This window comes from Chaetodon auriga, chromosome 16 (genome assembly GCF_051107435.1).
Source record: "Chaetodon auriga isolate fChaAug3 chromosome 16, fChaAug3.hap1, whole genome shotgun sequence".
NCBI classification, from domain to species: Eukaryota; Metazoa; Chordata; class Actinopteri; order Chaetodontiformes; family Chaetodontidae; genus Chaetodon; species Chaetodon auriga.
Genome location: NC_135089.1, coordinates 16325069 through 16351310, shown reverse-complemented (window position 1 = coordinate 16351310; position 26242 = coordinate 16325069). Strand labels below are relative to the sequence as shown.

Sequence of the window (26242 nt, the reverse complement as noted above, 5' to 3'; positions counted from 1 at the left end):
AAATAATGATGTTTGCATTTTTATGCATTTCTAGACAGTAGACAAGTGACAGGAAATCGGAGAGAAAGAACCACAGCGAGTCCTGGCTGGACTCGAACCGGAAGCGTTGCGATAAGCTCCAATGGGCCGCGTTTTCAAAAGGTTTTAATGAATGAAAGAGCATTCATTAATTAATTAAGATTAAGATTAGCCACTGCTTTGGACAGAAGCCGGTCCCCTTTTAGAAGACCAGGGGTAGGCTAATTGGGCCTTTTTTTTTTTTTCAACGTACAACATCAATAACAACCTGTCACTTTCCTTTTCCAACGCAGTGAGGTTGGAACATTGTCGGTCGCGCGCTCACTGCGGCACGCGCGGCCCAGTTAATGGTCAGGGCACCTGCAGGTTTAAGGGCACATTCTGACTTAGACCTGTATGTTTGCTTTGTTTTTTTGAGTATGCCTACATTTCAAAGTTAAAGAGATTTATAAAACTGTTGAGTTAATGTTGTCTTCTGGCCATATAGCCTCAGCTTTACAAATCAAGTCTTAATTTGATATTTTGGATCAATACGTTTTTTGGTTTGACCAAGCCTTGATGTGATTCGGAGGCTTATATTTATATATATATATATGTATGTATGTGTGTATGTGTATAATTTTATTTCACAAGAAAACAAAGGAAAGACTAAATAAAAACACTGAATAAAACATCAAGTTTAAATAGCAGTAATAAACTTACTTTCTCCTGTGTCTGTGTCGCTTTGCCTGATGCCTGGTAGATGCTTCAGTCTTGTGTGCCTTCTTCTCTAATCAAGCCAGCCTTTAAATAGATATGTATGACAGACCCTCCACCACCCACCCACCCTTGTGCAACAGTTCCAAGTACATTAGTTTGCATCAGTAGGAAGAACAGTCAGACTGAAACTAAAGGTGATTTCGTTACAAGGACATTAGTTTGCATCAGTAGGAAGAACAGTCAGACTGAAACTAAAGGTGATTTCTCCATCTTTTTTTCTTCTTTCCAAGAAATCAGCATTTTGCGCCACGATGCTCCACAGCCTGTTCTGTGTTTTATTTGCAGGACATTTCCACAGTGTTTCCAAGGACCTCAAGGGAACTGTTGGATACTTCTCTTTCACAACGTGTATGTGAGCGCTATATTGTATATGTCATATTAACATTTTCTTCCAAAACATATGAGCCTATGAAATATGTTACGCTGGTGCAGATTATAAAGCAAATATCTCCTGCTTGAGCAGCTGCTACTTTAGGATGTTGCTTATGAGTAAATGCATCAGTCATGATAAGAATTCACTAATCTACTGTAGATAACAAATAATAAAGGTCTCAGCCAGTCGCTGTTATGCATGATTTACTTTTGACACTTTTTCCTATTATAGCCCACTGCTGTCCTTTTACTTAACTACTTAACTTTTTTTTTTTTTTTCAAGAATTTTTGTTTAAATTTCTGTATCATACCATATCACTTTAATGACAACAAATGGAAAAAAAAAAAAAGTCTGCCAACGACCAACTACCTGCCTTATGAAAAGTATTTTTGAATATGCTGAACCAGAGCCTGTTACTTATGGCTTCATTTGGAGGCAGCTGTGATTTTTGTATTTAATTTTTTTTTTTTTTCCCCCCCTTTCCTGTTCTTTTACCACTGTGTCTGTCTTGATCTGCTCCATGCTTGTGTGACAAACTTAGTATTTGTGTTACAAACCAGTTTGTAAGTATCTGTGCAGTGAGTTGGATGTCAGGAATTGAATCCGTGGCACACTGGCCTGCGACTTTTTTCTGGAGCTGGTATGCTTTTCTCATTAAGGACACAAAGTAATAAGTCAGGAAAAAATGAAACTGAACGAAATGAATGAAAACAATAGTCACATTCTTGAGGAGGGAGCCTTGCCTGTCACAGCAGCCCTCTAAGAATTAATGATGAATTTAGGTTAAGCTTGATGAAAGTAGACTAATAAGAAAGTATGCACAATAGGCAGTATTATTGTTGATCCCTTCTACACCATTACGGCAGAATTAATCGCCGGATAACTATGTGGCCCATGTAAATCATACCATTATTATTTTATTTGCTCCAACTTTGTGACTGTGCTTCCTCTGGAACTGGTCTGTTGGAACGTGCCAGTCAGCAGGTTTTTTCATCCTGCCAAGTCTTGTGCACGTTGTTCTTAGAAATGAAGAGAGCTGATAGTGAATGAGTCAAAAAGGAACCTTCCTCTAACTTTTTGTTCCAGCTCCACATTGTGAATCATCTTTAGAACGTTTGGTCTGTGTTATCTTAATGACAGGTATATGTTGCCGTGGTATATCTACAGTATACCCTTTAAACATAATAAGGCCATAAATATGAGGAACATGTCGCTGCTAGATGCATCTGTGAATTTGTTGTATTGCACAATGGTGCAAAAACGAGAATAAACCTGGCTTTCCTTTTGTGTCTATACATCTTCTTATCTGCATTTTTCTTAGTGGGCTTGGAACTTTCTTTTGGGTTCTATTTTAGTCAACCGTCTATAAGGGCATATCTGATTGTATGGTCAAAGGTTGTTTGTGGTTCTCGCTGCTGAAGATTTCACATATATACAATTCACAACTTTATATGTGCCAAATTAAAATGTGAGGAAAAATGCAGTCATAGACGCTTCGGAGGCCAACGTATTTTTCTTTTTTTAACCGGATGAACAATAGTGCAGACATAGGTTACTTGTAACTGATTGGCTAATCCTGACTTGATTAATAATGTGATCTCTAGGGCAGGGCAGATTTTGAAAGTTTACTCCCACACTTCTCTGTAAGTAGGACTTAACAGTTTGATTTTTTTTTCACACTTTCAGCAATTTTTCTGCACTCCCAAATTGACTCATAGGGGTAAAGGTTTAATGTTGAGTCTTTCAGTTATTAAAAAAAATCCTGTAAAATGCTTCATGGCCACTAAATATACCTGTATTTTGTTACCACCGAGCCTGATTCATTTCCTGTTTGTAAGAGTTTAAAATGTAGAGGTCACCCAGAAAACCTCAGACCGGGTTGGGGCATAACAATACCTAATACTGTATATACAATGATAGACAGTTGCTGATATAAATGGCCCAAGAGTTTGACCATGATGGTATAGGTGAGAAGGAGGCCAGTGGATGCCATGTAAGGGACATTGGCCTGGCTCTGGGGTCATCCTTTTCTTTGTGATCATGGGATTTTGGGGAAATGAGGAGGTGGACAGTAGAAGTCTGTTATTCCTGTCCACTCTCACTCTGCTTGGCCCCCATGTGACTCGCCTCCTGGATCTCTGTGTGGTGAGGGATCTGAAGGTAATTCCTCCTGGTGACGCGTGTGCCCCTCTTTAGTGCCACCATGTGGTGTGGGCACAGTGATGGAAAGTAACCAACCAAGAAATACATTTTTGAGGTACTTGTACTTTTTTTGAGTAATTCCATTTTCTTTTGCTTTATACTTCCAGTCACTACATTACAGAGGGCAGCATAGTGCTTTTTTCCCCACTACATTTATTTAACAGCTTAAGTTACTTGTTAGATTATTGACACAAAATATAATCAACAAATAAATCATAATGCATTACTATAGCTTAATCTACCAGGCAGTATCTCAAATTAGCTTCAGTGATGTGCACATTACTGCATCAATAACTGTAATTCAATATTAAAAATTTGGAGTATTTAGATCATAGTTCTATAAAATTATTCTGAAATGGGTCATTCTGCATAAAGGGAAATTTTACTTTAAGTATATTTTGATGCTAATACTTCTGTACGTTTATCTTAGTAAAATGAATGGAGGACTAAGAAAGTATTTCTACATTGTGGAACTGCCACTTGAACTTAAAAAAAAATGATCTGAGTATGTCGTCTGCCACTCCATGTGCGTAAAAACTGCAACAACATTTTACATAAAATAAAACATCTGCAGTAAGCAAGTAGGTATCATTAGCTGTGGACATTCTGCAGCACACATTACTTTATTCTGCCTGTACACTGGGGTATTTGATTAAGTGAATTTGACTGAACACAAGACTTTTCATGACGTTTCATTTCTTTGTGGGTGCTGGCCTCTGGTAGATAAAACTGGGAAACCACTGAGTCCACTATAATACCTGTAGATTGAAGCACTGATGCCAGGCATACCTTCTGACCTGCATGTATCCCAAAGAGGATTGGTCTTTCACTGTTAGGACTGTTATATTCTGGTGAAATGGCGTTGTTTACTTGGCCACTGCCTACATAGAGGAGTATTCACCAACATTGTAAGACAGTGAATGATGTCTAAATGCTGCCTGAAACATCAGGATGTGACAGAATCATAGTTAGTCAGTCTGTGTCATATTGTAGATCACAGCTGCTGTCCTGAACAAGAGGTTTGATATTTGTGAACATTAAAACTTTCATCTCCTGAAAATGCAAATCCAAAAGGATGTAAATGAGAACAAAGTGAGTGAAGTTAGACAGACATGCAAAGGCAGATGAAACACGTGGCAAGAGACTGGCTGAGACAGGGAGGAGAAGAGGGAGAGAGAGACAGACGGAGAGACTGGGAGAGAGACTAAATTGCTTAATTGGAGTCACTGCTTCTATATTATAGACAAACTCTTGTGTTTGTAGTCCAACCAAGTTTTCCTCCCACTGACTGCTCTGCCATCCTACCAACTGGCCAGCTCTCAGAGAATTTCTATATTGAGGTAAGCTGTTTTTATTTGTGTTTGTTTTTGAAATAATGTATAATAGAAATGATGGATTTATAATGATGTGCTCATATGTAAAGTTTGTGTATTGGTGCTCAAGGGGATTTCAGTCACAAGACTTGTTTTCATACAGTAGTTGTAAGAAGTTAAAAAAACAATAATTACCTTATGTTAAAACTGAATAACAAAATGAAAAAAGTTGGCGTCTGTCACTTTGATGCTGGTTATTTGGGTGGTATTGTGATTTCTTGTCTTGAGAATAGTTTTAAAATGAGGACAAATCATGAACACAAAGAATAAATTGGTATTGCTGATACAAAATGCATTTGTTTGGATAAATTAAATAAAATGTATTAATACTGCATAATGATATTTTTAACGGTGTCTTTATGGTGTCTTTCCAGAAACAATTTCCTGCAAACTGATGTTAATCACTGACCTCATAGTTTTCATAGAGCATTTGTTCTGGCAGAACATTTTGTAAAATGTGAACTGTTGACAGCCATTTCTGTGACTTATCCATTAATTGCACCTTGATTTTTTTCGGGCATTGACAGAAATATCAGAGGTGAATATCTCAGAACAGAAATGTTAAATGTGAAGATACGTTTATGTAATTTGGGTGAGCTGATTCTTTAAAGTAAGAGAATTTCAATCAAGAGAAAACGATCAAATTGAATGATTAAAGACTGTATGACTGTGTGTGTTACACTGAAAAATATGTATAATGTAATATATACATAGTAATTGTGGTACTGGTTGTACTGCTTGTATTCAGTAATTGAGCTATTGGAGTCACAAGACCAGTATTCTTGCACAACCTGAATCCATCCTCAGACAGGATACAAACAGCCAGCATTGTGTAGATGACTTGAACTGATGAGACAGATTAGGAGAAATCTAATTTTCCAACAGTCACACAGTGAGGGAAGCATTTCCTTGACAACCAGCAATAAAGCATGTCAGGCTGTAGTTTTGTGTGGAAGAGTGGTGAAAGGGAGTAACATCTTTCACGTGTGAGCAGATGGACTCAGTTATCTGTCATTACCAGGGTCTGATAAACCACTGAGTCCAGGGGGCATTGTCTCGATCTCAGATTGACACACAAAGAGACCTATGTCAGACTCAGCAGTACATTTATCTTAAATCAGATAATTCATTTATTAGTTCCAGCAATGTGAGAATGGCTGGACATCATGTGAAGGATATGTAGCCGTCAGGAAAGGTCAATGAGAGAGGGCACATGTTTGATATATTGCTCATATATTACTGTATTGGTGTGTGTGTGTGCATGTGTGTATGTGTGTGTGTCTGTCCAAGCCCAGAGGTGTAGTCTGTGAGGTAGCATGCATGAATGAAATGCTGACAACCACATGCTAACATGTGCACAATGACTAAAATGCTGATGTTACGCAGGTCATATTTACCACTTTCACCATCTTAGTTAGCATGTTAGCATACTAACATTTGTTAATTAGCAGTAAACGCAAAGCACAGCTGAGGCTTGTGGGGAATCCTTCAGTTTGCAGGTATTTCATCATAGTGCAAAGTACTGATAAAAAATAACAGATATGACCCAATGATGGCACTGGATGGAAAGTTAATGGATCACTACAGTTATTACACCCACCCACCCACCCATATATTTGCGTGTTGAGATTACATGTAAAATCAGCGAAGTGTTGTCAGTTGCAGTACATGTGTGCAATACATGTATATATGCTGTTGCATCTACAATGCACAGTTTAACCCACTAAAGAACCATAAACAAAGTACTTGGTATCACCATTGATTCTTTGTCTCTTTTTCTCCTTCTCTATTAAGCGTTCTCCATATAAACAGGATGGCTCTGCTCAACTTCCCTGTTCCAGAGTTAGATGTTACCTTGCAAGAAGTGAGCCGCGTCCTGCAGCTCACTTTGAGTCCTGACCTTTACCCTGAGTTCAAAAGTTCAATGGAACAGCAGAGGGGTCTTCTTCAAGAGGCCCACCAAAAATTAGCAACCATTGCTGCAGGCCAAGAGAATTGGGTAACAGAGCAGTTCAAGAGAAGTCTGCTGTCTTGTGCTGACCCCCTGCCCACCTCGACAGCCCTCCCTGTTGTTCTTCTTCCGTCTAAAGCAAAGAGATGTACCCAGCTGTGGAGGGCAGCCGCTCTTCTCTGGGCCGCAGCAAAGCTCCACAGTGAGCCCTCGTTACTGGAAGGCAATGTGCCGATGGAGCGCACACAGCAGTCTGAGATATTTGCTGCCAGCCGGATTCCTGGCAGGAGTCAAGATGAGATCAAGGTAAAATTGCTGGCAGGACACAACTGGTAAGATTTATCAAAGCAAAATGAAAAGTTTGAGGTCTTCAATTTTCAGTCTGTCAAGACACTTGAGTAAATAGGCGTGAAGCTTTCAATCAGGGCAACAAAATAAATCTTTTTAGCCTGATGTTAAATTACTCTTTAAATGATCTGAGCAATTTCTGATCTGTAGCTTTGTCATTTAATTTCCAGCTCTATCCAGATAGCCTCCATGCCATCATCACCTGTGCTGCAGGAGTGTTCCCTGTTGACATACTGTGGCGTCCCAGCATTGATGGGCCCCTTTCTGCACGATCATTCAATGACATCTACAACCAGCTGGCACATGTGATGGATCAACCTCAGGCAGGAAAACAGCGTGATCCCTCTGCCATTTGCAACCTTTCAGCTCTGGAGCGCAAAGCCTGGGCTGCCACCAGGGAAGAGATCCTGGGGCAAGGAGGGGACATAGCGGCATCACTGGGGCTGATGGAGAGTGCCATACTGACACTCTGTCTGGAGGAGTGCAACGCACCCTCTGAAGTGGCTGATACCCTCAATGAAGTGAGGCTAGGAAGAGTAGACGGTCCACGTCTGAGATACTATGACAAGGTAATACACAAAATCTGGATAAGGATTTTAAATTTTAAATAAACTCTGTCATACTGCTGACATTTTTTAAAAAATGCAGTGATTGTAAACTGCATTGCTGCCAAAATAGAAAGAGATTTTTTTTTTATGAATGATGAAATAATGCTATGAGTGTTTCACAAAATTGTTCTGTTTCACTTTGCAATTACAGCTACTTTTTAGTTAAAATCAGGTAAACATACAGTATCATATGATCTGAACAAGGACTCAAGTATTATGTTACATGAATGATATGTTATGTAAAGTAATTCAGTTACACTGTAAGAGCAAAGCTCAGTTTTTTAGATTAACACTATCAATTACATCTTGAATACAATACCGTTTCAGCATTGGCTCATCAAAAGACAAGTCAGCATACATGCAACTTATGGCATCCACTCTAAAAAGTATACATTAGCAAGCAAAGCTTTTAAGATGATGATTTTGAATGATTTTGATGTGCACAAAATTTGGCCAAAGGTCATGAGGTTCACTTATTTCCAGGGGACTGAAAAAAACAAACCCCTCTTTCTTTTTTTCTTTTCTTTTTTTTTTTTGAATAGGTGGTGAACCTGGTGGTGTTCAAGGACAGCACAGCTGGGATGGTGTTTGAACACAGTGCTGTGGATGGGATGGTGGCTGGGCTTGTGACTGAGCTTGTGTACAATCTCTCAGAAACTGCTGACCTAAACCTCACCCATGCTCACTCAGAAAATGTGAATGGATGTTTAACATTCAGCAATGGCAATGTTAATTCTGTTTGCCCAACTTCTCTAATGTTCTCCTTGCATGGTGTACATATCCCTAAACCAAGCCCTGACTTAAAAGCAGCACACCCACTTCTGACTTTTGATGTGCTCACCTATCCTGATGTGTTTTCTACTCTAAGAGGGCACAGAGGCCTGTATGATGCTTGGATCAACTTCTCTTTGCAGCTTTCCCTGAGGCAGACTCTTGGGGAATCTGCTGCCCATCACATGCTTGTCACACCTACCCATATGCGTCACTACAAGCATGGCCGATGTGATCCTACTTACTCACTCACCATGCAGTCTCGTAAGTTGGTGGGTGCCTTGGCATCATGCATTCGCGTGGATGACACAATCCAATACACTACTGACCTTCTACACTTGTTCCATGTTGCATTTCTGGAGCATAAAAGCCTAATCAGAAACACCAAAAGTGGTCAAGGAGTTGGTCCTCACCTAGCTGCCCTGCGTCAATCATTGCCATCTGACAACCCACTGAAGAAGTTCCTGAACCCCTTTGGATGTCCGTCTGTATACCTTACAGGTGCAGATATGATGGAGGGTGTGGAGTGTGGAGTAGGCAATGTTTATGCCAATGATCAACTTGCTGTGACCTACCTTGGAGGGAGAGACAAGGTTCGCATTGTGCTTAACGGGAAAGGGAGCTTTGCTCTGGCACTGCAGGAGCTTCAAGAAAGTCTGAAGAAAAACCTGAAGTTAGTGATGCTTCTAGCTGTTAGATATGCCATTGCACACCAAATGGGAGCCCTGGAGTGTTTATTGAAACTGGGTCAAAGTCAGAAAATGAATGGAGAGAAAAATCCCTGCCCAAAGTGCCCAGAAACTGGCAAATCTGTGGCTGACTCTGGCATGAGCCCAGACTACAGTCTGGTGATCCATGGTGGTGCTGGAGAGGAGATGATGCTGAACACAGAGGTGATTGGGGTTGTTGAGTTTGCTCTCCAGACAGCCTTAAGCCTTGGATCCCAAGTGCTTCAACAAGGTGGCAGGAGTCTGGATGCAGTTCAGAGGTCAGTGGAAGCTCTGGAGGACTGCTTCCTGTTCAATGCAGGTAAAGGCTCAGTATTCAACAAGGATGGCAAAAATGAAATGGAAGCAACCATTGCAGATGGCAATGCCAAGAGATCAGGATCTGTTGCATGCGTGCAAAGTGTGAAGAACCCAATAAAAGCAGCCAGATGTGTCATGGAGAAAAGCTCACATTCACTCATTGTGGGAGATGGGGCTGAGGAGTTTCTGCAAGGTTTGGAGGAGACTGAGAAGCCTGTTGGGCCTGAGTATTTCTACACTGATATACGTCACAGAGAGTTGACTGCAAAGCTCAGCAGTGGAAATACCTCAAAAAACAACCATCCTCAGACAGTTGGAGCTGTGGCCTTGGATCGCTGGCATGAGTTGGCTGCTGCATCCTCCACAGGTGGTTTAGTGGGAAAGCTGAAAGGGCGAGTTGGGGATACAGCAGTAGTAGGGGCAGGAATATATGCTGATGACAAGGTAGCTATTACCTGCTCTGGAGATGGAGATGTATTTCTGAGGCACACAGTTGCACAGAAAATAGCCAGTCTCTACCATCACAAAGGCTATAACCTTAAGCAGGCATGCAGAGAAGTGATGGCTGAAACTCTGAATGGGATCTGTGCAGGGATCATTGCTGTGGATGCCAAAGGTGATGCCATCATTGAATCAAATGCTGGGGTTATGTTTGTGGCCTCAATGGTCAATGGAATTTCACGAGTAGAGGTCCTGAGGCCCCAAATGAGCTTCTCTAGTGTGATCTGGGAAACAGATGAGCTGGCTGCCTATCTTGATCCCAACCCCTGGATGCCTGGGTCAACCATTCTGACTAGAAAAACTCTTAGTGGAGTAAGGAGCATCTTTCACTTGGCTACACCTGATTTTGTAGCTATGCTACAAGGAGCAAGGGCTGTGTCAAGCTTGCTATGTGAGCAATTGGGAGTGCAGCGCTGTGCCTTAGTTTTCAATCCAACCTCCGGACAGTCAGCACAAATCAGACTCCTCCCGCTTCATGGCTTAGAGGCAACGTGGCAGCCTCATCTTGCCAATGAAGAAGAATTCCACACTTATGATCCTGGCTACTGCACCTCAAAAAGCGGCCCACGCTGGGATGATGAAACACTAGCCCAGGTTCAAGCCAAGATTAGAACCAGACTGCCAACACCAAATGCACCCTCTTGCTTTGACTTTTTTGGAGATGCTTCTGATGATAACCTGTTCAGTCGTATTGTACGTGGAGAGCAGAAACAATGGAGAGTGTGGGAGGACAGTGACCATGTTGCCTTCCTGACACCATGCCCAAACTCTCCTGGGCTAACTGTTGTGGTGCCACGCAAACCACTGTCCAGTGACATCTTCAAACTAGACGATGCTGACTACAAAGCACTTATCTTAGCCACTTACAAAGTTGCCCAACTACTGGAAGAGGGGATGAGAGCTCAAGGTATTGCGCTGATCTTTGAGGGTTTTGAGATTGACTATGCTCATGCCAAGTTGATCCCTCTGTTACCTTCACCAGATGGCTCTAATCCTGCAGAGCAGCAACCAGAATACTTCCAAACCTATCCTGGATATGTGTCATCACTGGATGGCCCCGCTGCTGACCCTGAGGCCCTGAAAAAAATCCATTCCAAAATCACTCATTGCAGGCCTCCTCATTCATGGGAAGACCCTCAGTCTCACTCCACACTTGCCATCAAGAGCCAGTGGTATCGCAACATGTTCCAGATTCAAAACACTCTTTTCCACAGCACAGTGGAATACTTTCACAGTTCCTGTCAGTACTCCTATGCTCTGACTCCTCTCACCACAGACACCATCTCCTCCCCAATGGGCCTGGGATCCGACTCAGAACCAGTTTCTGTGAACCTGCTGGGCCAGGACATCTACCTGGCTGATTCAATGCAATTTGTACTTGAGTACTTTCTTCGCTTCCAGGAGAACCTGCCTGGGACATATTACATATCTCCCAGCTTTAGAGGGGAAGATCCTGATGCCACACACTTGAACCAGTTCTACCACGTGGAGTGTGAGCTGTTGGGTGACATGGACAATGCCATGTCCATAGCAGAGGGATACGTGGCACATCTTACCAAGTCTATGCTGAAGAAACACTCTGATTTAATCCTCAGCACTGCCGGAACCCTTACACATGTCACAGCCATGCTGAGTAAGCTGGATGGAAAAACCCCACTCCCAAGAGTCCCTCTCGACCAGGCCATTCCCATGATGCCCTCTGCCGACTGCGTAGAGTGGGTCCAGGATGGCCAGCCCCAGTTTGGCAGAAAACTGACACGTAAAGGGGAACGGGTCTTGATAGAGAAATATGGTGGTGCTGTTTGGCTGACAGAGATGGACCATCTGGGAGTTCCCTTCTACCAAGCATATGTGGAGGGCACTGGGCAGAGCAAAGCCAAAGCCGCTGACCTTCTCCTGGGACTGGGTGAGACTGTGGGTCTTGGTGAACGTCATTCCACCCCTGAAATGGTGCAGGACGCCCTCAGGCACCACACAGTGCCAGAGCAGTCCTACAAATGGTACATTAACATGCGGCAAGTGAAACCACTCCTCACCAGCGGGTGGGGCATGGGGACGGAGCGCTACTTGTGTTGGCTGCTTCAGCATGATGACATCAGAGATATACATATCATTCCTAGGATGAAGGGAATGAAGTACATGCCCTGATCACAAGTTCTACACAAGTTTTCAGGCCCTTAAATGTGATGTACTTAAAGAAGGGGCCAAGAAGGAGGATTTTCGGTCTTTCATCTTCACCAATTATCTTTCCTTCTGTGTTCACGGCTTAAAACAAATTTTCCTTCAGGTTCCTTGTGTCTTTCCATGTAAAATATTCCTGAAAAATGTGTGTTTTAGCACCAGAGTACAAACATCACAGAAAAGAGAACATGAAATGAATGTTGATTAAGTTAAAACTAAGGTTACATGAAGTGAGTCATTACTTGTTTTTAAATGTTATCACTTAGACTTGGTTTCTTTTCTTAGTGTTACAACTACAGCATCAATATAACTGCAATGTGACAATACACTCATACTGTACAACTTGAATTGTTTCAGTATCTTCATTTCTTGAAGACTTATTAATAGTGTTGACAAAATAATTGGTTAAGTGGTCTAAATTGTGTCAAAAAGTTGTTTCAATTTTTTACGAACAACATAAAGGAACTCATTTGTTAATGTTCTTGGACATGTTGTATAATCATCTATGTAAGCAAATTCCTTCCACTGTTCCTGAGTATAATGTTTTGCCTTATGTCTGTCATGTTGTTTTTGAATTTAAAGGATTTTGTGAAAGCAATATGGATCATGTATCGTTGCTCTTTTTAAATGATGTATTACTTACTTTTTTTTAACAGATTACAGGTAACATCTGGATGAATTACTGACAAGGTCAATGGAACCTGCTCCCAGGAGTGTCTGATTATGGCAGCATCAGCACTGGTTCAAGGGCAAAGGAAGAAATAAGGAAGAAATATTACAAAGCTAGAATGTGTGTTTAAGTGGAGCATTTTAATTTTATATAATGAATGATAGCAAAGTATGACATTGGTGATATTTATCACTGTCCCTTGTGTGTGTGTGTGTGTGTGTGTGTGTGTGAGTGTGTGTGTGTATATATATATATATAAAACTATTTAGAGAGTAACTTAATATTTCCCAGAAATCATGTTTTAGCTGTTAGCTTCAACAATTACGAAATTAATTAACACATATATCTGACTAACCTCTGCAATGATTGGATCCACTTCTCTTTGGCGGAGCATCTGATGTTGATGCTGCTTTTCGGCTGGTTTTCCAGTTTTGGGTCAGACAGTCTTGAGCAGATCCAAGTCTTTGCAAGAGTCAGTTTTGAAAAGAACTACTCAAAGAGAAAGGTTGTCCTGAACATAGATTCAAACTTCAGTTCATGTCTCCCCAGAATGGGAATATTCTCAGGACAAAAATTAGTGTTTCCACTTTCCTGTTACACTTGCCACAGCTTAAACTTCACTTCAAATGACTTCACACTTGAAAGCAGAGAGCTGAGAAGCTGGCTGGAGCTTGAGATTCAACTCTGAGAGCTACTTGGTAATGTCCAACATGACTCTTGCTGTCAGAGTTTCCACGTGAGGTTTTCCTTCATCTCAATGAATTATTCCAGACAAACTGACACTTCTTAAGAAATTCTCCATGTGAAAGTTCTGCTCCACTTAACAATACGTTTTTTTTATTTGAGTTCCTGCAGTTGAATGCTTGAGCTTCATTGAGCAGACTGATGTATATGCAGAGTTTGATACGAGAAGACTGTTTTTAATATTCATCTGCTCAAAATGGAAAGTTTCTCTGTGCTCATTAAAAATCCAGTGTTAAAGAGACGGGCCTATGAGCATGATTTGTGACATCACAATTAGTTTGGAAGCCAATCCTATTCCAGTATTTAACTTATAATCAACCTGATGCCTTCAGTGCGCAAACAGTGAGAATGGACTTTATAGTGAGTAGAAGAAATCTCAAACTTTGTACACATGTACGTAATAATATACAAGAAGATAAAGGATTATTATACACACACACACACACGGGGGGTGGGGGGTGGCTTTAAATGAATGTACTGACTTATGTGATGATTGTGGTGTGCACAATAATACCACAACGTTTGTCTCTTGTATGGTCGAAATAGAAAAATGGCATAATAGCATAATTCCTGGATGCATCATGTAAAATCAATCGGATTTGGCAAGTAGATAATTATTATTGTAAAATGTGTAGAAAATTTAAATTAGTGATCATTTACAAATGTTTTATCGAAACGATAATAACCCGGAAGTAGTATTTGAGGCTATTAGTTTCCGGTTGCCACCGTCGTATCTGACCCCCAGCTTGAGCAGATCTGTGCAGCTGTGTGGAGACAAACCCTTGACTCTTATTTCTGAAACGTAGGTTGGCTTGTGTTTCTTGTCTGTGTGAGCTTATGTTTTTGCTTCCAATATGTCCTCCGAGCTTTTTTACTCGTGCGCGTTGTCAGTAACGCTTGCTAAAGGTCAGGTCAGCGCTCTACTAGCCTAACAGCTAGTTAGCGTGTTAAGCTAACAAGCTAGTCAAGAGAAGTGTGACTTTCCGTTGAGCCAGCCATTTTCTAAAGACATATGAACCTCGATGTGTTTTATTGCTAGTATTTTACAGTCGGTGGAGGAAATGTTCCTCTAGCAGTCGTTGGAAAACAGGGAATCAATGAGTCACGATGTTTTGCTATCTTTAATGCTCATGTATGCATGGTTGCTAACGTTAGCTGACGCTACAGTCTCAACGAGCTGACATTGCACCCGAGAGGTTGTAATGTTTTTGAGTGTGAACCATTTGTTCTGTACAACAGACAGAATATAAACCGAGAAAGAAGAATGCAAATATAATCTACTGTGTCCATAGCAGAGATAGGCCGAACAAAATATTTTCTAGCATTGCTGAACTGAGGCATAACTAGCTCTTTGCCTCCTTGAATATTACTCTTTATAATACAAAGCAGAGTTATCAGTAGCCTGAAGTGAAAGGCAGGTAGCGTTCCCTGGCTTCTCTTGCATGGTCTTGAAGTGCACTGCATAACCTGTGTAGATTAATTAATATGTACAGCAACAAACTCTTGTTCACTTTCGACCCATACTCTCTGACTGTGACTCTACATATCTTCATTCTTCCACCTCCCTCCACTGACATCTGTCAATGCCCATGGATCCAGCATGATAACAGGATTACATTTTGGCCCATATCACCAACTGTGGGTGCTGCGTCACCCTGTTTGCTCATTTCATCAAACAAAACTAAACAAAAAAGATTTGCTAACATCACTCCCTTTTTATAACAGATCTGCTTTCCTTTTCCCAGGTGCCAGGGTGTCCCCCCTCTCCATGTGTGGTCCCTAATGGGCGGCTGGTCTCGCAGTGCCGTGCTGGAGCTGTACCGGGCGCTGCTCCGTGCAGGGCGTCACCTTCAGTACACCGACCGTAATTACTATCGTCGTGCTGTGGCTCGTGAGTTTCGCCGCTGTCAAGCACTGACAGTTCCTGAAGATAAGGAGGACGCGCTGAAGAGAGGCCAGTTCTTCCTCAGCAGCCGATTGGGTGGGCTTATGTAGGGGGAAGGGTGCACGGGTCATCTGGAGGTGGGTTAAAGGTCATCTGGAGGTGTATCTCCCAGGTGGGTTTACAAATGATAAAATACTCTGTACAGCAGCAGTGAAAAGGTTTATCTCAGAGACACTCTTGTCGGGGATGGTGGACTATTTAGTTTTTCAGGGTAAGGCAATTAACACAGATCCTGACTAAGACTGTGTTGAGTGTGATTACTAGTTGATTTTCTTTCTGTAGGTACAGTACTTAATCATTGCTAATTTAGGGGTGTTGTAGGGGTGTTGTCTGTGTGATATTGTTATGCTTGAGAATGTGGTTACGCAACATGTGTTGTGAACACAGACATCATGGATACTGCAGCCTCTGAGCTAAGCAGCAGAACAAACAAAACCTTTTACTGTCCCTGTCCTCTACTTGTCAGTCTCTGTCTGTGTTAATCTCTTTTTATGTGCTCTGTTTTCAGTGGCAGGATGGCTGGAGTGAATGGAGACCGTAAGGGCAAGAAAGATGACAATGGGATTGGCACAGCCATTGACTTCATGCTTTCCAATGCCAAGCTTGTGTTGGGAGTGGGAGGAGCAGCCATGCTCGGCATTGCGACACTAGCTGTCAAAAGAGTAAGTGAGAATTGATTTCTCTCTAACGTCTCATTTTCTCCGTACCCCTCCACTCTTATGTGTGATGCTCTTGCTAAACAATGTGCACACAATTCTTTGTTGTGCAGATGTATGACCGTGCCATAAGTGCTCCCACCAGCCCCACCAAGATGGAGCAGACGGGAAAGAGAAGCTGGGAGGAACCTGCCTGGATGGGTTCATCACCGCGGGTCCTGAATCACGACATGAAGTCCACAGTTAGCAGGTCACTGCAGTCTCTGCCCACTTCCTCACATGCTTTTGAACCAGGTGAGGAAACGAAGCAGCCTTTAAAAGTTTAGTTGCATTTGTCCGCCATCATTTCAGATATTTTTGTGTTATTTTATGCAATAATGACAAGCCAATTTTGCAATTTAGACTTTTGGTCAGCTGCGTTTTTGTCTGTTGACAGTCAGCCTATTTGGAGGAATCTTGCTCTTCCTTTACAGTGGGTGTTGGCTATCTGTAGTGCTGTAGTTAGTCAGCCAGCTGTTTTATATTGGTTTGATTTGATGTAGTTGAATTTTAATGTTATAATTTCTCATATGCTCTAGAAGCCCCTTCATTTAGTATCTTTAGATTAAGTTTTTTTGTTGTTGTTTTAATAACACACCCATACCTATGCCATCTTTTCCAACTGTACCTGCTGCCTCCCATTCAGAAGTCATTATCTGAAATGGTGGAAGAGGGAAGATCACAAATTCTCCTGCATCTATGCAACAGCATTTTACCCAAATACATATTTTAACTTTCAGTTGCTTCTAATCTCCTCAGACTGTTTGCGGAGGGCTCTGGGTCGATCCGCTGTGGGAGGAAGTGGTGCTACTCAGTCAGACCTGCTACGGGCCCGAATGCGTCTGTCCCTGCAGGAACATCTGTGGGAGTTCTATCAGTATAATGTGAACATCCCTACTGAGGAGCAGGCTATGGCTCGGAGGGCGGCGCTGGACATCTGTGCAGAGCTCAGAGTGTTTCTTCATGCCAAATTGCCTGATATGCCGCTCAGAGAGATGTACCTGAGTGGCAGTCTGTATGATGACCTGCAGGTAAGAGTTGGTCCTATGTTCACTCTCCACAAAATTTATGCCAAACATGTATTAGTTATATTAGGTGTATATAAAATCAAACAGTGTAGCATTTGGCAGCTCTTGTAGAATTTTAACTCCTTCTTCTGTCTTCTAGGTGGTGACAGCAGACCACGCCCAGCTCATGGTGCCTCTCATCTTGGAGAAGAACCTGTGGTCATCCATTCCTGGGGAGGACACCATCATGAACGTCCCAGGTTTCTGGCTTGTGCGCAGGGAGAATTTGGAGTATTTCCCACGGAACAGCAGCTACTGGGACCGCTGCATGGTCGGAGGTTACCTCTCACCTAAATCAGTCCTGGAAGTCTTTGACAAGCTTGTGGCTGGCTCCATCAACTGGCCAGCTATAGGGAGTGTCCTCGACTATATCATCCGTCCTGTGGTTCCCTCAGAAACACTGACCCTGGAGGTGCAGTACGAGACAAACCGGAAGCTGTACGTGGACTTCCTACCATTACTTGTGATGGAGGATGGAACCTCACTGATCGCCAAACCCCATCGCCTTGCAGCAGAGCGCCATGAAAACCTGTGGCGGCAGAGCTTCCGTGTGGCTGAGACAGCACGACTCAGGGCCCTGGACCAGGAGGACGGAGGCTGCCGTTGCGCCTGCCTGAAAGTGGCGAAAGCCATGTGCAAGCTCAACCCTGCCCTTAACAGGCTCAACGCCAGCCAGCTTACCAATGCCATCTTGTTGCTGTGCGAAAAAGAAGGTGACTGGACCCAGGAAGCGCTGGCTGACCGCTTCCTTCAGCTGCTACGCACGCTAGTGGGACACCTAGAGGCAGGGAGGTTGCCATGCGCCCTCAGCCCTAAAGTTAACTTATTCTGTGAGCTGACTGACCACGAGGTGGACGAGCTGGGGTATACACTCTACTGCGCCCTCTCAGATCCTGAGGGGCTGCTGAGAACTGCTGTGGAACAGCCGCCTCATCCCTGATGATGTGGTATATCACGATACAGCAAAGTGGCATCAAAATGTCCACTGAGTTGAGGGCAACAGTGACCTCAAGCCATTACCCTGGAAAAAACAACTGCATGGAATCATCCTCTGTCCTGAAACACATGGTCTTGTCAGTCTTAAACGCCGGTAGCAGTTTCTTAGTGCTGAGATCTGTATGAGTCTTGACATGAAGGCTGTTTATGTGTAATCATGCAAATACTATTTTAGTCTCATGAAAGTGCAGACCCATTAGAATTCATGGCTCTCACTAAAGCCATTGTATTAATGAAGGTAAGAGTAGACATGCTATTAGTGTAAGGAAGACAGACATGGCCGACGCAGGAAAATGTTTTGAAATGGGTCCGTGCCACTGTGTGAGGGGACAGAATGTAATGTTTGTTGTGTGTATGCCAACCCAAAAGCTAATAAATCGTTGATCAGCCTGGAAGACTCAACATTCTTCAGTCAAAGAAGAGCTTAGCCGTCTTTCCACGCTCCTTTTGTTATCACGTGTATGAAATACTGCCAGTGTTTTGATTGAGTGCAGATTGAAATCAGGTTATTGTAAGAAAACTTCATTAATACAGTGGCTGCATTCGACATGTAAACTTTACATGTTCCCAGGGATCTGTGAAAACATACATTAGGTTGGAATGTCTGCAGCCTGCATGTTATCTACCTAATCTAGAACTCGAACTTGAGAATATACACTTGAGTTATCTGTGGATGTCTGTTTCTAATATTTCTAATTCACACCCTTCAACTGTGGATCCAATATAGAGTTGAATATATGTCGACAAATGGAATATGATACCGTTTATGGAAGTATGAACAATACAGCACCGCCGTTTTTAATCATCCAGTTATTTTGGCGTGACCAGAAAATGTTTCCATGTGACTGTCTGTCTAATACAGAGCTGCTCTTTGTTTTCATGAAAAGGAGGCTACTTTGCTACTCTCACATTTGTTGCTTTGGTGCACACACAGGTCTGATATGCTTTATTGATTCATTTTTATCTTTTATGACCTCCATCAGGGGTCAAAAGGTTAAGTGTTCTGTTGTAGATTTGCACCGATGGAAGTGTCTCAGTGGACCATCTGAAAGTGCTTTTGTCTACTGGTTTTTGCTTTAATTTAAACTCCGGACCCTCTTTCCTCTCGACCTTTACCATCAATATGCACTGTTTCTAATATGGGCTGCACGTACCTGATTGATCTCAATCTGGATCTTTGTAGCAAGGCGCAGCTCTGGCTGCATACTTCAGTGTTTCAGCCACTGTCCGTTTGCAGTTTGAGAAGTCCACTACCAACAAAATGCTGCTGTAAACAGGGTACTAACCTGCAAGAGAAGGTTTTTGTGCAATTGTTATTCGTTGAATTAGTCTCAGTATTAACATCAGCTCCTGGTCTGATTGCAGTTAGAGCATAGAGCCTGTTACCTCTGTAGCCCTGTATTTGTGTGTACACTTTAAGTCCACAGTAAACCCTGATTAACTTGTAGGTCCTGCTCTGGCCCAGTCTGTTTAGAGCAGGTAGCCAGACATGGATTAGTGCAGTATACTAGGCCATGTTATTGTTCCGGCCCTGTAAATGAAGTGTATGGCACCAATAACACATGACCTGAAGTGATAGGTCACTCCTAGCGGGCTGCCTCCGCCTGTCAGGTCTACATGTATATTAATAGATTACAGGTGCTAATCCTTTTTAGATCATGATCTGATTGAGAGGGATCAACTCACAGATCATCTGTTATATAAAAGCAGCTTTGCTAGCCAATCAGCTACTCTGATGTTAGATCGGCCTGCTACTCTGCGCAGCTAGTCAGTTCATCGTTACATCGCAGGTGGAGTCACTAAAACAGTAGCTGCCAGACTTCCAAGTGGAGTTAGTGTGTCTCTCTAAATGACAACCCAAAACATTTCCAAAATAATCACATGGTTGCTTTATGTTCTCACTTTTAGCCTTAGAAAGAAAAAAAAAATGCAGTGATATGAAGCAAGTGTCCCCTCAAACCCCAGCCCACTGTTTGTATAGTGTACAGTATGTTTATAGTTCTGTTGTGCATTCAGTTAATTATCCAGATAATGATGGAGAAACAGGTGAATATTTTTGTATTTATTGTACATTTGTAACCAAAAAGAGACGTTTATTTGCATTGAGTTCAACATGTAAAGTACCACTTATTGTGCTTCATGAAGTGCTTTGCTCTGGACGTACTCAAACGCATCCACAGTAGGGATTTTTAAGCATTTTAAGCATCTTCCTTTGCAGACCTGGTTTATGCTACAAATTACTACTGTGTTGAAGGGAGGGGAGTCACTGTGCCACATTTGTAATGTTATTTAAAAAGAAAACAAAACCCAAAGTAGACCTCTACCTCTACCTTGTGGAGAGCATACTGGCCATGTGCTGTGTTGCATGCTGTGTATTTTTTCCCTGCTTTTTTTCTTTTTTTTAAGTTCAGCTCTGGAGTTGAGCAGTGCAGCACTTTGTATACTTCATTAAATGTTATAAATGACATTCTCTGGGTTTATCTGTGTGTTTGTCTTTCCCCGAAGGAAGCGCAGTTTGAGAGACTTGATTTACATTTCTACCTTTATTTAGTGACATTTGGTCATAAAACAGACATAGGCATGTTAAAAGAAACATCCTGAGATGCCTTCAGTGTACAAGAGCAGCTCCAACTCTATTATCTACCTTATCCTCAGAAACTGGAAATGTGGTTCACTTGATAGCAATAAAAAAAAAATTATATCCAAACATTTGAGGTGCATTTGTTCCCTCAAAGCATCTTAGGTACAAAAATTAAAGAACAAATGCATAGTTCTGATTGAATCTTCATCTCGAACTCAAAAAGCAGCATCACAGACAAGTGCAGGAAACCCAGTGAAGCAGTCCCTTTGTTCAGTGGCAGCAAACATCCGCACGCCTTACTGAATGTGTGGAAATGGCTGTAAATGAATGCTCATTGCGAATCGGCTTCTCACGTAGACCTCGTTATTCTAAGCAGATGTGAGATATTAATTTGGCAGGCCAGGCTTTTCAGTGACACAGAATAAAACAAGAGCAGAATGAAATGCTTTGGATGTTTGCAAATCAGGTAACGCAACACTGATGATGAAATTTAGCTTTGCTTGGCGTCATCTTTAAACTACCGCTGAAAATGAGAAGTGAGACTTCTTTCATGGAAACAGTGCTCAGTGGACTATTTGGCAGGAGCGAACCCCACACGATCAGCATCCCTGTCAAACACAGTGTAGTACTTCCCAATGAATACATCTCCCAGGATCCACAGGGGCCCTGCAGGAGGCGGGATATCCATGGCCATGAAGCCCGACAGACAGATTGATACACCCATCTGAGACTCCTGCACCAAAGCAGAAAGTTTGTCTTAGACAGTACTCACATGCACATAATGTACACTGAACAAGTTATTGGTCAACATTCATTGTTCTTCCTGTTCAGACAGGCATTGAGGGGATCCCCTCTTGATGAAGAGACAGGAGACATAATCCACAGTTCTCTCTGTGTTCAAGGAACATTGCTCTAAAATGACCCTAATTAAACTACTGAAGACTTCCATTAGCGTCGGCTGAACTTCAGAATTAATATGCACAGAGAAAGGATGTTGTCCCAAATCTCAAACATCAGAATAGCGTTAAGGCATTGCTTCAGTATGAGGAATAGGAACAATTACACCGATTAATACATTTTCAATGTACATACAGACGGAGATTTCTATTAAGATACAACTAAAAAAAGAAGTCCGCCTGTTTCTCAATATCAGTGTCTTTGTATCTATAAGTTTCATACATTCACCTGTACAATCTAATGCAGGCCAATGCACTAACCCCAGGCCTCAAAATGACCAGAAATATATCCTATAATATCTTATTCAAGTGCTTCAATGCATATTTAAATATGTCTGTGGAACTGACTCCACTCCAGCGGCCGTGTGCACCGACATGCCACACGGTGCAACGGTGTGACTCGCTGATGTGTTTTTAATTGTTTAAGGATGACAATGAAGCTCTGCAGCACAGAGGAATAAGCTACAACAGGCTTTGGCTGCACAAAGGAGTGATTTATTGCAGGGCTACTGTATTGGATGGCATTATATTCTGTCTATTATCTTTCAAGGAGACTCACATGTAAACATGCACGTTTATTATCCTTGAAGGATTCCTTTTCAAATTGGTTTAAATAACTGCCAGTGACAGCATGAAAGTGAATGTCATCCATCTGTCATGAGTGCAGAAGTTCATACCTTCATGACATAATCCTCTCCAGTCAGGTTAAACATCTTCCCTCCAATGTTGAAGGAGATGACAGGCAGAGATGGGATCCTCTTACAGTCAATCAAGTACTAGAAAGGTGGCAGAGGAGAGAAGAGCATGACGAACCTCATGAGCCTTGTTGTTCTATGACTCATCAACCTTTACATGTGACAGCTCTACCTCTCCCATTATCAGGGGCAGAGCTCCGATGGCTTTTTGCAGCGCCCTGATTTCCTCCACCGGTCCTACAAGCAGGGATGTTCCAGTGTCAACAATAGCTTGACAACCGGCTTTGCAAAGACTCAGCTGATTGCCAACTTCAACTCTGTGGAGGCAGATGGGGGGTGGGTGGGTGGGGGCGGAGCAGAAAGACAAGAGACAGCAGGTTATTTCCATACAGCAGCAGTTATACAGCAGCTTTTAAGACAAAGAAACCTCTCATTCAAAAAGTGAGAACTGTGCTCATGACGAACAGAGAACAGAAAGTGCTTCAAACCCGACTTTGCCACTCCAGTTCACAGTTCCCTGTAACAATGACGCCACAAAAGGCTCCTTCTCACCCGTCCACCTTGATCTGCCAGTAGGCTTTTCGTGTGACATTGACATAGTGCAGGTCTCCGGTGTAGTACTGGGGGTCTGTCCCACCCAGTGTCAGCTCTCCTCCTACCTCTGCTTTTGGGTCTCTAAGGAGGGGGCAGACAAAATTTTGCCAAATCATTTCAAAGTTTTCAGAGTGCTGGTTAAGTAAAGTTAAGCGCGTGCTCTTCCAGGATTCTTCAGTCAGAAACCAACCTGCTTATGTAGAAAGAGAAAATATTCTGGGGCAGCAGCTTGGCGGCCATGGCTGTGTCAAACACCGGGACGACATTAGCCACTGATATAAAGGGGTAGGCCATGCCCAAGACCCCATCAAACCGTGCCACTGCAAATGTTATGCCAGGCTGCTTGACTGCTTCACCGAACTGCTGTCCAGGGACAGACAGACCTGCAACCTGCAAAGAGAGAGACGTCAATACGTACAGATAACACAAGTCTTCTCTTGAAATGATAGGGACAGCATGACCGCCAGAATTGAGGAATGCAGTTAAACTAAAGGGGGTGTGTGAGCATGTGTGTCTCAAACTCACAGAGACAGTGTCCCCACTGATGAAGCCCGATAAGCTGCCTCTGCCATATTGGATGGAAAACTGCGTGCCATTCTGGACGTATGTGCTCGACTTCTTCGAGTTGTAGCGATGATGGAGCCCTAATGACAGAGGACAGCCGATCAAAGCAACAGTGTGCAGAGCGCACAGAGACTTCAAACTACCACAGAGACACACAAAATGACCACAGATGCAAAATGACCACAGATGTCCTTTTAAAACAGGATGTGTAACTTTTGAACTTCTGCTCTACTTTCAATTTCCTCCTAACTGCAATAATGCTGATTTAGTTTACAGTTCAATCATCCATTCCAGCGGCATTATGAAACAGTTCATGGAAAAATGCCACTGAGGAAGTTCAAACAGGCCAAAAATAAAGCAGACGTCTGCATGCATACCAAACTCTACATGAATAACAAGGAGAAGTGTGAGCTTTTAGTCACCAGGGTCACAGGGAATGTCTTACAGGAAGTAGCTGCCAGATACACATAAAGTACAGAGGATGCCGAGTGGGTCATGTCCCCAAGAAAGCAAACTCACAACAGGCCAGATCGAGGAAGGAGCAGTGAATGGAGGGGACCCAGAGGTTGGAGGAGCCAGTGTCAAACAGCACGGTGAACTCCTGTGGAGGGGTGCCAATACTGATCACCCCGTAGTACTGAGCCTGAGGAGACAAAAAAAAAAGTGAACGGTAAACACTGATATCTACACAGGAAGGTGCAGGTGTAACTGATCTGTGAGCAAGGCTGACAGGAGCTTTGACAAGGACAGCTGTCCACCCAACTCTATAAAGTCATCAACCTTATTTCCAAGTTATTTAAAGTGTTTTTTTTTTTTAAAGTAAAGCCATGATAAGGTGGGTGAACTAAGTCTAACTTATTTGTTCTTTTTTCTTCACTGGCAATACTGTTCAAATATTGAACTTCCACGGCGTCGTGTGTAGCTACAGACTCTTGGACTAACTGGAGACGTGATGTGACATTTTGAGTGATAAGAGGCTGACTCCTTCCAATAAGGCCCACTCACTGTGTCACCATCAAACTCAGGGGGACACGACAATGACTGAACTGTCTTTCTACCTACTAATTAAAAGCACACAGCGGGGACACATACATCCATGAAGTTGGTCAGCCTCTCTACAGGCAGTTTGGGGGAGGGGGAGCTGTCAGGTGCTCCGGTGCTCCTCGCCAAAGCCCGTAGCTCCTCCAGAGACATCCCATTGTCGCTCATCAGGCGGCGCAGGCTCCTGGTTTTATGCAGGGGGACTCTGAAACGACGTCACATTCATTTAAAGTTACAGAGAGAACCTTGCGCGTGCGAAAAACGCTGCTTCCTGGTACAGTGCGCATGTACTTTTTACATGCAAATGTGAATTAACTGTGCAAAGTGTGAACACCATTTTGACTTCAGTATTTCCGCAGAGTACTTAAAACACACGTTAACTGGACGCATATCAATTCAACACACGTGTGACTAATTATGACTGTACCAGAGAATAAGGAAGTTAACACGCACACACACACACACATTCAAGCTGCATTCAGTGAAGCCTAAATGTTCCTGTCTGTTGCTAGGAAGTGATAGATGCTGATACGTGATGGCAGCTCACTCTAGTTGCCAAAACAATCATGATAAACAGTATTTACCTGATGATGGCGGCGCTCTGTGTTATCAGCAGCGCCCCGATGATATAAAATACCGTCAGCCGTGTCATGTCTGTCCTGGTGAAAAAAAAACGCACTTTTGTGTTGTTTCGGCTACTATCGGGCACACAAACAAGGACCATTACCTTAACTCACGCAGACATCTAAAGTGAAAGCGCTTCGGGAATGTCCGCATTCACTCGGTTTTCACCGTGATGTGGCTCAGTGATTGGAGGAGACGAATCAGTAGGCTGTTGTGATTGGTGTTAGGAGCTGACCATCATCCGGTATTATAAACGGCGCACTAGGTGAGTTAACGGTCACGAGTTGCGGTGTGACTGAAATAAATGATTGGGCGCGAGCTGGCACATCGTGCAGCTGTTTTAACGAAAACATTCTTTTATGAGGTTATTGAATACTGTTCCGCAGAGTCAATAGACCCAACAATGCAGGCTAAAGCTTACAGATAAGGAAGTTCACTAACCACACAGATGCTGGCATGCCTTTGGCTGGCTTGTCTAATCAAATCTTGCACTTTGTAAAGAATTGCTTGCGTTTGCAAAACAAAATCACTGAGAATGCCTCCCCAGCTAATCTTGCAAATCACAAAAGGGCTATTCCAGTGGTTTAAGATTGCAACACATTTCGGCCAGTGGTCAAGACTTTTAGTACTTTTCTGCGTCAAGCCTCAAAAACACTACATTTCCCATGATGCTACTTCTCAGCATCTTTCTTTTGACCATCCCCGTCTGGGAGCTTTGTAACATGTTTCTGTTAAAATTTTTTTAGTCTCCAATGCCAAGCTGACTCAAGTGACATCACTTGAGTGCATAGGAGAGAGTGAAAAATGCTTTACTAGGAGACTAAAGGTCAGGACATGTCCTCCTGTGCTATTTCAATGTTGGCCATTCTTTATTGAATCTGTCTCTTGCAAGTGCTCCAGCTGGTACATTTTCCCAAGCTGGGATGACTCTGATGGTGTCACAGCTGATTTTTCAGA

At 42.7% G+C, this 26242-nt stretch overlaps 4 protein-coding genes across 5 annotated transcripts; 3 read left to right on the top strand and 1 right to left on the bottom strand.

The window, feature by feature from the left end:
* Positions 1-7471: 7471 nt before the first annotated feature.
* On the top strand, positions 7472-12951 carry LOC143333884 (uncharacterized). The gene is made up of 2 exons (XM_076752257.1): positions 7472-7593; positions 8175-12951. Exon 2 carries the CDS (start codon positions 8214-8216, stop codon positions 12078-12080), a length of 3867 nt encoding a protein of 1288 aa, XP_076608372.1. The 5' UTR covers positions 7472-7593; positions 8175-8213; the 3' UTR covers positions 12081-12951.
* A 1285-nt stretch (positions 12952-14236) lies between these two features.
* On the top strand, positions 14237-15522 carry LOC143333711 (mitochondrial ribosome and complex I assembly factor AltMIEF1-like). 2 transcript variants are annotated; one of them, XM_076751930.1, is made up of 2 exons: positions 14237-14329; positions 15273-15522. In XM_076751930.1, exon 2 carries the CDS (start codon positions 15310-15312, stop codon positions 15520-15522), a length of 213 nt encoding a protein of 70 aa, XP_076608045.1. In that variant the 5' UTR covers positions 14237-14329; positions 15273-15309. The 2 variants fall into 2 exon arrangements, with proteins under 2 accessions (XP_076608045.1, XP_076608044.1); XM_076751929.1 differs by having other exon boundaries at positions 14268-14329; positions 15253-15522.
* Positions 15523-15987: 465 nt separating this feature from the next.
* mief1 (mitochondrial elongation factor 1) lies at positions 15988-20697 on the top strand. The gene is made up of 4 exons (XM_076751927.1): positions 15988-16134; positions 16242-16422; positions 16927-17198; positions 17335-20697. The coding sequence occupies exons 1-4, from the start codon at positions 15988-15990 to the stop codon at positions 18172-18174; spliced, it is 1440 nt and encodes a 479-aa protein (XP_076608042.1). The 3' UTR covers positions 18175-20697.
* On the bottom strand, positions 20278-25451 carry napsa (napsin A aspartic peptidase). Its single transcript, XM_076751928.1, has 9 exons — positions 25246-25451; positions 24713-24866; positions 24140-24263; positions 23582-23700; positions 23247-23446; positions 23015-23137; positions 22635-22779; positions 22445-22543; positions 20278-21544 (listed from the first exon to the last, which is right to left on the bottom strand). Exons 1-9 carry the CDS (start codon positions 25383-25385, stop codon positions 21383-21385), a joined length of 1266 nt encoding a protein of 421 aa, XP_076608043.1. The 5' UTR covers positions 25386-25451; the 3' UTR covers positions 20278-21382.
* Between the last annotated feature and the right edge of the window lie 791 nt (positions 25452-26242).